This window comes from Mercenaria mercenaria, chromosome 13 (assembly GCF_021730395.1).
Source record: "Mercenaria mercenaria strain notata chromosome 13, MADL_Memer_1, whole genome shotgun sequence".
Classification (NCBI taxonomy): Eukaryota; Metazoa; Mollusca; class Bivalvia; order Venerida; family Veneridae; genus Mercenaria; species Mercenaria mercenaria.
Window position 1 is genome coordinate 50,552,493 of NC_069373.1, and position 13,343 is coordinate 50,565,835.

Sequence of the window (13,343 nt, forward strand, 5' to 3'; positions counted from 1 at the left end):
CTGCATGCGATTCTTTCTACCTGTCCTGATTCCTGAAAAATGCGGCCCGTTACTAAGGTATTGTCTGTGTAGTGTGCATATGATTATAATTGATGGGTGTAACCAGCATTTATTGGTTGTGTTAAATTAAAATTTATTTCATTAAGTTATGGCTTCATATAAAAGCGGTTTAAAAATCTAGTCTACATGCATTCGGCGGTGTACAAGTGCGTTAAATAATGGCCGCAGTTTTGTTTACTAGTGCGTTGTATTGTTCATAATATTTAATTAAATTAAATTACGCTAGAATAGTCTGTGCTATGTGTAGGGGAAGTAATTCCTGGCGCAGTTTAAGTTACGGTAAACCAATATATCACGTGTTTGAGAGTTTTCCTACATTACACTTCAATAAAATAAGGTTGAAATTTTTGCTATGTAAATGACTGTCATTCAATTAAACTTGACAAAGGGACCTGTTGAACGTCCAAATATTAAAAGGCGCCCTGTGCAAATTTAATGTTATTGAACTAACTTCTTACCAGAACCACATGTTTTTCGAAAGGTTTCAACCTTTCTGTGCTTTCAGCGCTTTGATTTATATATAACATAGTAGCATGCTTTCTCGACCTGTATCTCGCCAGTAATATGTAGTAGACTTCACGTCAATGTTGATGTTCATATTTTTTTCATAATGAATGAATATTTAGTGAGTGAGTTAGATTTTACGGCGAATCGACATAAAAGGCTAATGTACATCCGCGAAGAAGTTGTATAATCTAACTGTACTTTCAATGATATTCATACACGATCGTTTTAAATGATAGTTCTAAATATTTTCATATCTTTTGAAAATAATTATGTTCTAACATTACTTTAGAGACATTTTATATGACGACTAACAAAAAATTATATACATTCTCTTGTAGTTAGCTACAGTATGTAAAATCTATTGTTGGCTAGCATACGCTGTCAAGTGGTAAGTAATTATGGTAACCTTAAAAACAATTTAGTTCAATTAATTAAAATGTTATATGTGCAGTTGTTATAGCAGATAACTAAGGTGAATACCCACAGTGCTTCTCGAGCCATATAAGTATATGATTGGTGAAAGTAACATTCTAAGGCACATGCACTCTTCATAGTGATTAAAACGGCGACTGTTTCAAATGTTATTCCCTCCATCAGATATTCAGTTCGCATTTGCACAAAGATGCATCTTTAATCAAAAACAGGTATAATCGTTTCATAATTTATTCATTGATTGCAAGTTTATTATTCAGTTTTATATAATATATGATGTTTATTTTTATTTTGTTAAATGTGTCTAATGTATCCATTTTTTTCTGCGTTACTTTTCAACGAAAATAGTCCGTGCAATCTGGTACATGAGACGGCACGTGCATGCACGTGCAGTCGCACGCATGCAAAAAAGAAACAAAGGCAATTAAGAACGAAAAAGGAAATTAGCGAAACCATTTCAGATGACAAATAGTCAAATTCGCGCAAGACGCAATAATTCCATATCAACAAACCGAGTCTAGTAAAAATAAAATACAAAATTTCTCTATAACAGCTAGATAAATATATGTACGTTATAGACGTTCACCCGAGTACATAATTAGTAGACATTCAGTTTGTTTAATACGGTGGGCTCATCGTAAATCCAACCAGACTATTCGGAGTGTGAATCCTCTCACCGACCGGATCAACTCACGTGTTAGTATACGATACAAGCTGGTAGAAACAATTTTAACTCGCCTAGCTGATAAATTTTGAATGAGAAAATGGCTAATTATGCAAGTTTTCCTCGGCAAGTTGTATATTGACTGAATGCAATGCGTCGAATAGTATGGCAGTCATTGATTTTCTGTCTCGCTCGCGGAGCGCTTGACGTTTCAGTAGCAGAGAGTAGCAGAGTCTATTGTCTAAGCGCGTGGACTACACAGAACAGTATTACGGAGAATCGGTAGATGCAGTTTTCTTACCAAAATGGCGACGACTAAAGTGTAGTTAGGTGCAATGAAGAGAAAAACTGGTTTTAGCGCGATTTTGTTTTACATGGTATCAAGTAGCTGACCAGCTTTGGACATGTGGATAAAAATTCGATTGAATGTCACTTATTTAGATGGATACTGCAGATAATGTGGATATTACGCGATAACAGATTGCTTTGCTTTTTCTCGCGTGTTTGATTCTGTCTCCTGGAATAAAACGTGCAAGGTTTTTCATCTTTCTAATAGAGGATGTTTCTGAGTTGTTTTTTTTTTTTTCTTAAAATTAATTAGTGAAGCATTTTTGCATTTGTTCGTGGAATTCTTGGAATAAATTATTCACTTAAAGAGTGATTATAATTTGTCATCGGCTTTTTCTCTATTCTGTGCGTACTGTCATAATGCGGGACTGTCCCTAAATCGGCTTCAAAATTGTTGCATTAGAGAATTTCGAACTTCCGTCTCCCTCCAAGACTGGTTCAAGCATGGCATCTGTTGCAGCCTGGTTACCCTTTGCTCGTGCGTCTGCCATAGGGTGGGTGCCCGTCGCGAAAAACCCATTACCCCACTCTCGGGTCAAAGGCGTGGAAGATGGTCGGGGGGACGACAAGCTTTTGATCAATGTAAGTGGCAGGAGGTTCGAGACTTGGCAAAATACCTTGGATAAGTACCCCGACACTCTTCTTGGATCGAATGAAAAGGATTTCTTTTACGATGAGCAATATAAGGAGTACTTCTTCGATAGGGATCCGGATATTTTTAGACACATTTTAAATTATTACCGGACTGGTAAACTCCACTATCCCAAACATGAATGTATATCATCCTACGATGAGGAGCTGGCTTTTTTCGGTATTATGCCGGACCTTATCGGAGACTGCTGTTACGAAGATTATAGAGATAGGAAAAGAGAAAACAGCGAAAGACTTTTGGACGACAAAGCTTCTGATGCAGGGGACACGGAACCCCTTGAATCAATCCGCGCTGAAATGTGGCGAGCTTTTGAAAATCCGCATATTGGCACAGCCGCTCTTGTATTCTATTACGTCACCGGTTTCTTTATCGCCGTTTCTGTGTTTGCAAACGTTGTTGAAACTATTCCATGCGGGACAGTTCCGGGCACGGGCAAAAGGCTTTCATGTGGGGATAAGTACTCTGTAGCATTTTTCTGTTTGGACACGGCCTGTGTAATGATTTTCACGGCGGAATATATGTTACGTTTTTACGCTGCGCCGGAACGCTTAAAATTCATGCGAAGCGTCATGTGTATAATTGACGTTGTTGCTATCATGCCCTACTACATCGGTCTGCTAATCCCAGAAAATGATGACGTCAGTGGAGCCTTTGTGACCCTTCGAGTGTTTCGTGTTTTTAGGATTTTCAAATTCTCTCGTCATTCACAAGGTCTGCGGATTCTCGGCTACACCCTGAAGAGCTGCGCAAGCGAATTGGGTTTCTTGCTCTTCTCCTTAACTATGGCTATCATAATATTCGCCACTGTTATGTATTATGCAGAGAAAAATGTTCCGAAGACAAAGTTCACGAGTATTCCCGCTTCGTCCTGGTACACAATTGTTACCATGACGACTCTAGGGTAAGTAATACCAGATTTTCCTGATTTTCTGTTCTATTTATTGTTACCATAGAACAAATGATACGTTAATTATTTACGTCTATCCTGAATATTTCGTCAATCATATCTGGCATACTTATGATCAGTATATACCGTACACCAGCTTATAGTACCTACATATACATAGGAATATATACCTCACATACGTTCTTAGTTGTAATACCCTCAGCACGTGTTTGTCATTATATGTTACTGGTATTAATAATTAGCGTTCGGCATACAGTATACTTGTAATATTGTTCCTAACTAATTCAGTATTACTTTCGCAAGACATCAATAATTTGTATAAATTTTCAATGCTTGTAGGAATATTGAACGCTAATACTGTTGACATTTTCTTCACAATGCAAACAAGTTAATATGTCGTTCTTGCGACTTTTCTACTCTCCCAACTCGTATTTCAATCGCACTGAATGGTGTTTGCACAATGATTAATGTAGAACGTTGTTTTGTAAACCAAATTGACCCTTAGAAATCATTGTCTATGGCATTAATATTCAAGAGGTATCTTCCTATATTTGTATCAATAAAACAACTACCATTTTATTGATCGTTTAACATGATACCGCTTGCTTGTACATTGTACACTTCCATATTGCATAATATTAACACCATAAAAGCAAACCTTTTGTTATAGGTAAAAATCAACAACCCATCTTTATACTAACGGCATTAAAAAGAGTGCATAAACCTCATATAAAAGTGCATAAATCTCATTTTTACGAGAGCCCTAACTCTAACCTTAAACCATACTGAAAAGACAAAACTATTTCAGCGTAAAAATATTGACGATGTCAGTATATATATCGTGTATAAATTCAGTATCCGATACACAATAATTAGCGTATGTATACAAGAAAAATTACGATACAAATTATAATTGACTACAGGTATAACATGATAGGTTGGCAATAAACGCTGCCCAAGAAAAAATCTACATGTACTAATAAACTTTGATAATGTGGCAGTTGACCTGAATACAATCGACACTGTTTATTGTCCAATACAGGTAAATCCAATAATTGCTTTGCAATAGATCTATGGCGGATTATCTTTGAACATCCCTGGACTTATTGGACTCAACTGCCACATTATCAAAGTTTATTAGTAATTCTATTTCTGATATGTTTTTATTGGAAACAATGTCGGATTAGCAACATCACTGAAATTTGTTTTTGGCACAGAGATAATGCTCTTAAGAGGTTGATTTGTACCAATAGAAAGACAATTTCTGCTTCTGAAGGGAGGTATTTTCATTTCAAGGGAATTACAGTGTTTTCACTACATAATCTGTTTTACCACTTTTATAAACACATTGTAGAGTACATGAAATCAGATGTTTTTGCTTTAATTGAGTTTTGTTGTTATTGTTATTTTGTAATAAACACAATTTGTCAAAAATATCTTCCGAGATCTATAGATTATTCAGTGGTGAATCAATTATTCGCCATTTATATTGACTTGCATCCACTCTATCCGGATCGATCTGTTTTTCCCCATGAGAGTTAATGGTTGGTACAGGGTAATCTTGATCTACCTGAGAAAAAATATTCCTGTAAACAAAAGATCATCTATTTATATCTATGGTATTGTTTTTGCCACATGTTAAAACATTCTCCGCGATCGTACAGGGAGTCACCATTTTTTTTTTTCGGAGATGGAAAAGATTACTCAGGTATAATACAGAAAACATGCATTTTTGTCTTGCGTATACTAATAACTGAGCGAATTACTTAGAACCAGTTAACTTATTATCAGTACGTAAAAGGTTTTTCCCCAGTAAAAGACTGTTTTAAGAAAGTTTCAAAAAGATTATGTATCACGAAATTAAATGAAAACCATACCATATTGCTGTAATTCTGAGGGTTCATCTTAATCAAGAAAATAATATATTACAAATATTTCTATATATTTCTTCGTTTGTACTTTGTACGTGACATAAAAATCTTGTTTCTTTGTAAACAGTTGTAAAGATGCCAGTTGTATCGGACTTATGAAAAAATAATGATTGCGTTTTTATGTGCACTTTCACAAAGGTAAATAGGTTCTTGCTGTCCTATAAATGACGCACATGGTAATGATTTTAGCGGTACGTAGGTGTAAAGCTTATAAGAGAGTCAGTGAACTTAGAACATGTTGGATTTGAATTACATCATTTTCTTTTCAAATGTACGCATTTGGGTGAGTTTTGTAAAATGAGTATTTAACTTGATTCTCATATTGATTGATCGTGTCATTGATACGAGATCTTTTTTTTTTTTCATTAGCTTAGTTTTTGTCTTTATAATTTGAAATGTATAACAATATTCTAAAAGCGTTTAATTTTCTTGATTCGAGAAAAAAAAACTACAAAACTTGAGTCTATTTATGAAGCTTTTTAAAGAAGCTGTATGAAAACCGTATTTACTAATTTTTGCAAAATAAAATTAATTTTTCATTTAAAAAAGCCTCTGTATAAGTTGAAAAGTTCGCAATTAGGAAATATTGGTGAATTTCGCGAATTCAATAATTTCGAGAAAATGTCAGAAAGTGTTATTTTTCACGTTCACAAAGACAAGCCATTATGGTCAAGTAAAGATAAATGAACTTAGCTTTGGCATTTCAGTTTTCTGTGATTCGCGAATATTTCCGCTCCCGAAACGTCTGGAATCGGCAGTTCGCGAACTTTTTGACCCGCAAACATACCTACTGTATAACAATTAAGACTTTTAGACTTTTGTCCGAAAATTGTACAAAAAACGTACCGCCTTGACGAATTGTATACAATGTACAAAAAAAGTCGATTCTGTTACTTATTCTATTTTAATGGTTAAACAGGATTTTGAAAGACTCTTTTAAGCTTTTACGTTGTTCAGTTCCTCTTTTTTAAGGTAATTATTTGACTTGAAAGCTTGAAATATCATGGTTTGTTTGGCTTTTTTAATCTCCGGTCTTCTGTCGAACTCTAAAAGTGCAGTGTTAAAGCCAAAAGCAAATGCTAATGTACTTTGGTAAGCTATACTTTAGTCTATTTCTTGCGTAATATGCCGCCTACATCATCATTATATACTGCATTCTTATCATCAAAGGAGGTTATTGCAGCAATGAAAATGGACATAATCTGGTGTATTATGGGAAGAATCAATACATGATTTACGGACACTTCTTTCAGCTTTTTATCTTGAAATTTCCACTTTTTAAAAACCAGTATTTTTACTGAAACATATTGTCCACCAACAACGCACTCACAACGGATAGTCCCAACTTCAAAAGTACATGTTTCAAGGTCATAAAATTTATATGAGCAGCAAATCTCAGAATACGACTTTTCTATTGGTCTGTTTCAAAATTCACACAGGAACAGCCAATTAGATAATGGAATTTTCAAAAATAGTCCCCAGACTCAGTTTTATATCCTTTAATTCTGAAAGTACTGCCAATTCTTTTTCGAGATAATTTGAGCCGCACCATGAGAAAACCAACATAGTGCATTTGCGACCAGCATGGATCCAGACCAGCCTGCGCATCCGCACAGTCTGGTCAGGATCTATGCTGTCCGCTAACGGTTTCTCTAATTGCAACAGGCTTTGAAAGCGAACAGCATAGATCCTGACCAGACTGCGCGGATGCGCAGGCTGGTCTGGATCCATGCTGGTCGCAAATGCACTATGTTGGTTTTGTCATGGCGCGGCTCATTTATGAAGACCTATGATATTACAATATGAATGAGATGATGCTTATTGTTTATGCCATTTTCTTTGCCATCGTAATGACAATCGGTAAGTTACATATTCACCGGATGCGATTCGGCAATTTCCGGTTTTTACGGAAAGACGTGTACGTTTAGCTACATTGACGTGCGAAGAATGTCCGGATTTGCCTAACGAGAACACGTTATCACACGGAAATTATCGTGTGTCATTTCGGATCCATCACCTTAATTAAATATCACTGTATTGATCGCCATACGTAATGTCGGTATGACCTATGATAGTTGGAACAAATAACACTGTAGTCGGTCTTAACAAATGGGACACAAATCTGCGACTAGTTACCTTTAGAAAAAATGTAGGTACTTAGTTTTTGTTTTGTTCATAGGATATTAGTCCCGATGTTGTTTAAATGTAATAACGGCCCTTTCTTTCCTCAAAACATAGATAATCAGAGACGAGAATGAATTTTGCTCAGATAGCAGAATAAAAAGAAGAAATTAAGAAAATGTTTGACTAAAAAAGTTAATCTTGTCGGTAGCTATACTTTTTTAGGTACTTTGCAATTAAATATTCGGTCAACAGAACAATCACACAAGATCAATACAGCTCTAGCCATCTTGTTTTAATGTAGCGAAATGTCTTCAGGACTTCGCTATGGGTGTAATTATATACTTATTTATGGTTGTATTTCTTGTTGGCATCTGTCCATCTGGTCAATTATTTATAGGTTTTTATTTTATTCGCGTCTCGACTGACGTAGATTCAGCATTCCCAGCGTTCCCTGTTGTAATTTGTTCGGCTGCTGGAAGCCCTGGCAGGTTCCGCCACTCAGTTGCGTTTTTTACATTCTATATTTAAATGGTCATGATTGTCGGTGACAATTTTCAGACACAAAAAAATAGGAGCAGGACACGCAAATTTCCCCTTATGCAAAAAAGAACGCCGTATGTTTCTTCTCAGACTTAGCTTGTATGTTGTTTTTGGAAAGTAGTTTTTTTGAACGAATATTAAAAGTACGAATAAGCCAAATTACTTTTGTACAATTTATAGACAGCATTTCAAAGTAAAATATTGGGAAGATAAATTCATTTCAGAAGAAAATGTGACATAATACATTACAAAAATAGATTATAAGGGCTATTTTCTAAAAGAAAAATGCGTTAAAGATATATTAAAAGCCGTCATCCGTCCCCATGGGACCCTGCTGTTTCAGTAGCAGTATCGCTTATTTTTAACTCACTATTACATTAAATGACAAAATGATTAATCGGAGTGATTTGCGAGTTTAAAACTTAGACAAATTCCCAGGTGATACTATGTCAATGTTGTCTAAAAATAAATATGTCAATATGTCAATTAGAATAACGCCATGTTTACAAATGTCACGTACATCTTTCTAATCAATACAGTGTTAATAGCTATTCCTAAAACGTCTATGTAATATTTAAAATAATTTTGATATTGTAGACAGAGCTTCTAGTCTTCAGCAAACATGTTGATTAATATTTAGACATACTATCAAATGACGAGCTACATGTTCAAGTTAGTAACAATTTAAGTCCCTTTTTCATGTATATTGCCCGTAGAGAATTGTTTTATCGAAATAAACCACTTTCTTATATTTCATCATAAAGTTATGTTTAACCTTTAATCCTTTATGTTTCCGTTATGTCGTTATTAAATGGAATGTTTAATAGAAGAATATTAAAAGAGGATTTAATAGAAGAATATTAAAAGAGGATCATTATTTTCAATGCAAAGCTAAAGTCTATCTTTTTCCGTAACCGTTCAATGAAACGCATATATATTTTAGCTTATAGGCGAGCTCCTATTGGTAATAAGAAATGAATGTAAATTGTTTATTAACAGATATTGTAGTGACTTTTTTATTCGTACTTCCAAAAGCTCCATCAACGTTGGAAAGTGGCCACTTGTTACTTCGCACGTCATGATTGGAAGATATGTCATACATAAATGCATATATGCATCTAATTTTGAGAAATGTCAGGAATGCATTGTGATATCATTACGGTGTATGGAATCACAATGCGTAAAATGAAATGGCAAGCTAGTCATCCGAAAACGCGATTTGTTGAAAGATTATGTGAATACGCGGGTCTTATATCGCGTTGCAAAAAAAAACAAAACAAGATCATTCTTTTTCTTTTGGTGGGAGGCGGATGGGGTTAGAGTCACCTACACATTTTTAGGTCATATGGCGACTTTTACAGCATTTGATGTCAGATGGAGCAAGACCATCGGTGTCCCTTTGGGCATTGATTCAAACATGGGCAGTGAAAATCAACTAGTATATATATGCTTTATAACTGTCAAAGGAGTTTATATAGTTTGTTTAAAATATGCGAAGAATAAATGAGCCGCACCATGAGAAAACCAACATAGTGCATGTGATGGATCCAGACCAGCATGCGCATCCGCGCAGTCTGGTCAGGATCCATGCTGTTCGCTTTCAAAGCCTATTGCAATTAGAGAAACCGTTAGCGAACAGCATGGATCCTGACCAGACTGCGCGGATGCGCAGGCTGGTCTGAATCTATGCTGGTCGCAATAGCATTATGTTGGTTTTCTCATGGCGCGGCTCAAATGTCTGTCACTATGCTTCCAAAGTATCTTCATACAGATGTTATTGCGGAAGCTTTTCTTCGTTTTTTAACGGAAATGTTTAATCATTCACAATGAATTGAGACTACAAACTTGGATATACATAGATTTGCAAAGTTAAAATTTATTTCTGCGAAGTCAAACGAAATACGTATTTCAGTGTACGCCGGGTTGCTATTGCTTGGTCTACGGTAGGATCAGCATGTTTTTGTATGTGCTTAGTCATGTTAAAAGGTACCATCATAGACGTATGATAAATTAATTAACTACGACAGTATGCATGTTATTTCTTTCTCTCTTTCTATTTATATATTCAACTTAAATATTTAAAAAAAATAGTTCAGACAAATACTTAAAAGTATATATTTTAACAAGACGTATCACAACTTCACTCTTTACGATTGCATCGATTTCATCTGAGCTACGCTAACGTCAAAAATAACTGAAACGCCCGCAAATCTAGCATAAATTTTGTTAATTTGTTTTTATGACCGTCTGAATAATTTATAGATAACTATACTTGAGGTTATAAATGCTAGCGGAAGTTAATAAGGCCTGACATTGCACGTTATGTGTATTCTCAGAAGATTTTTTTGAGTATGCCGTTCTTGGTATCTAAATGCCTCTCAGTAAGATAGTTATTTGATGGCGGAATATAGATAGAAAAAATACTGACATCAAAGGTCATCTGGCGGGGGTTTGTTTAATTAAGATATAACGAATATGCCATATTTGTACTGGGTTTGTACTGAAATGATACTGCAGGCTGGTAAAAGCCGTTTATTCACAGTTAGTGTGAAAATATCTATCATTTTCTCATGTTTCTGTTAAACAGAGTTTGATATCAAATGTAAATCAGAGATTTAGGGAGAACAAAAGAAGGTAAAAATAAAACTGTATAAAATTAAAATCTCCTCAAACTTTTTTATTTTTTTATTTTTTTTTTATTTTTATTTTCTTTTTACATTAATGGGACGATTTTGAATTAGTTTAAAAAGCCATTGCTCGATATAGATTATAACCATGCATGCAAACGATTGTTTTCATGCTTCTGTAACATGGAAAATGTATGTTTTTATGCTATTGTAACATGGAAAACGTTTCTGCACTACATTTTATCACACACACATGTTGACATTGAGTCCGTAAAATCAATATTGCATGACGATATTGTACAGCCTATCTTATGTGTGATCAAACGTATCTAAAACTGTAAAAAGGATATAGATAAAATAATAATTGAGCCGCACCATGAGAAAACCAACATAGTGCATGTGCGACCAGCATGGATCCAGACCAGCCTGCGCATCCCCGCAGTCTGGTCAGGATCCATGCTGTTCGCTTTCAAAGCCTATTGCAATTAGAGAAACCGTTAGCGAACAGCATGGATCCTGACCAGACTGCGCGGATGCGCAGGCTGGTCTGAATCTATGCTGGTCGCAAATGCACTATGTTGGTTTTCTCATGGTTCGGCTCATATTTTCTTGACAAATAGTCATATACTTCTGAAATTTATACAATTCAAATTTAGTCACTCTTCTGTAACAACAATATTACGGTTGTTGGTGGGTTTTTTTCAAAGCACGTGCTATAAAATTAAATTATTAACGAATATGTATCTGCGATAACTTTATAGTCTTTTCTCTAATGGTAAGCAATTTGTGATATGCACTTCACGCAGAGAATATCAGTGGTTTTCCAAGAAGATTTAGTGTTATCTTGTGAACATGCAGAGAAGCATATCTCCTTCTACCATTAACTTAATATGTTTAGAGTCAATGCAGGAACAGAAAGTTATGTTCAGACGTGTAAATGTTACTCTTTTTCATTTTTTATATCAGGTTATTTTGTTTGTTTGTTGTACTTTTTTCTTAATTTCATTATTACATGCTATACGTTTTTGTTTTGTTTTTGTTCGTTGTTAAATTTTCATAAATTTCGGGATTGTAAAAAGTAGTAACATTGGCGAAAAGGAAGTGAAATTTCTTAAATACGAGCCTTTCCACAGAACTCACTGAGTTCTGCGGTTTTCCTGGAAATGTCTGAAATTTCTTCTTAAATGAATTATGTGTAATTCAAACCGTGTGCTACCGAACTGAAATACCCATTTTTTATGCCGAACAGATCTAATTTGTTTCCTGAAATAAATTCAAATTAAAAATCCTTGTTTCATTCTATATAATGTATTGTTACTGGTTGTTCTAATTAAACTTTTGCACTTTAAAAGATTGATATTTTGAAGAAGCCTTAAAGCTATTTATAAAGGAATAGAAGAAATTTAAGTTTGGAAATGTGTCTTAAAGGGAAAAGTGCTGGCTATTGATACGTAATGTGTTTGTCAATTAGATGAACAAAAACAAACATTTCATTTAAGAAATGTTACGTTTAACGCAAGCCTCTGACAATATGATGCATCGCGTTTATATGTGACAATTCCAACCATCAAAATAGAATCAAATTATGACGAAACTTCAGAATAAAAAATGTTATTTGGTATTTTCTTTTGCATAGCAATTCTCAGATACTGTTCGTATTTGGTGTATATAGGTCAGGTTTCAAAATATAAAAAAAAAGTGAGAAAAAGAATGTATGTATTTAATAATCTCATATTGTGGACCATATTGTAAATTGGCTTAGCCAAATATGTTATCCACTATAAATAAAGTCGTTATTATTATTATTATTATTATTATTAATAATGGCGTTAATGGAAACTATTTGGAATAATAATGGAAAAAGAAGGATTTTAACAAATTAAAAATATATGGAGCTGTGCCTAAAAAGCGAATGATGATTATTAAAAGCCCTAAAGCACTCAGCAAATTGTCAGTCTTATGATAGAAAAAACAAACCCAAAATGTTTTAAACAAATGGATGAGATAGACTGGTGCGTTAATGGATAGTTGTCCTGAGTGAGATTGATTAATGGCGTCGCCGGTCTCATTTCCAACTTCATTGACAGACCTCTGGATGCTTTAGACCAATTTGTAATCCTATTTAAGGACGAACTGATGTAATTTGAACAAATTAGTTAACGAAAGGAAACATTAGACACAAATTATTTTTTTCTGATTTTCTCGTGCATATTACTACTTTAAACTGTTCTCGAAACTTGGCTTTGCTTTGCACGTTTGACAATATAAAAGTTGAAGCCAGGCTTTGAGTAAATTTTCTTTTCTTTAAAGATGAATTTTGTTAGAATTTGCCCACAAGCAAACATGTATATGAGATGTAGTGTAAAATTAGTTTATCAAAATTTCAGAAGTCGTAACGAAATCCTGACCTAAAGCCACAAAATTAAAAGAAACAGTGTTTTTATCGTATGTCAAGACGACCTTCGGCTAAAATGCGCAGTGTCACCTTTCAACATAATTATATATATAAAAAACGTTCAAGCGTCTTTCTTAGACGCAGATGATGCTTTTG

At 34.5% G+C, this 13,343-nt stretch overlaps 1 protein-coding gene across 1 annotated transcript in view; it reads left to right on the forward strand.

Moving 5' to 3' along the window:
• Positions 1-1,863: 1,863 nt before the first annotated feature.
• LOC123528767 (potassium voltage-gated channel protein Shal-like) overlaps positions 1,864-13,343 on the forward strand; it is a 91,446-nt gene continuing 79,966 nt past the window's right edge. Inside the window, exon 1 of the mRNA XM_045308742.2 lies at positions 1,864-3,564. Coding sequence (XP_045164677.1) covers positions 2,456-3,564 — 1,109 coding nt within the window. The 5' untranslated portion in view covers positions 1,864-2,455. The remainder of the gene's footprint in view (positions 3,565-13,343) is intronic.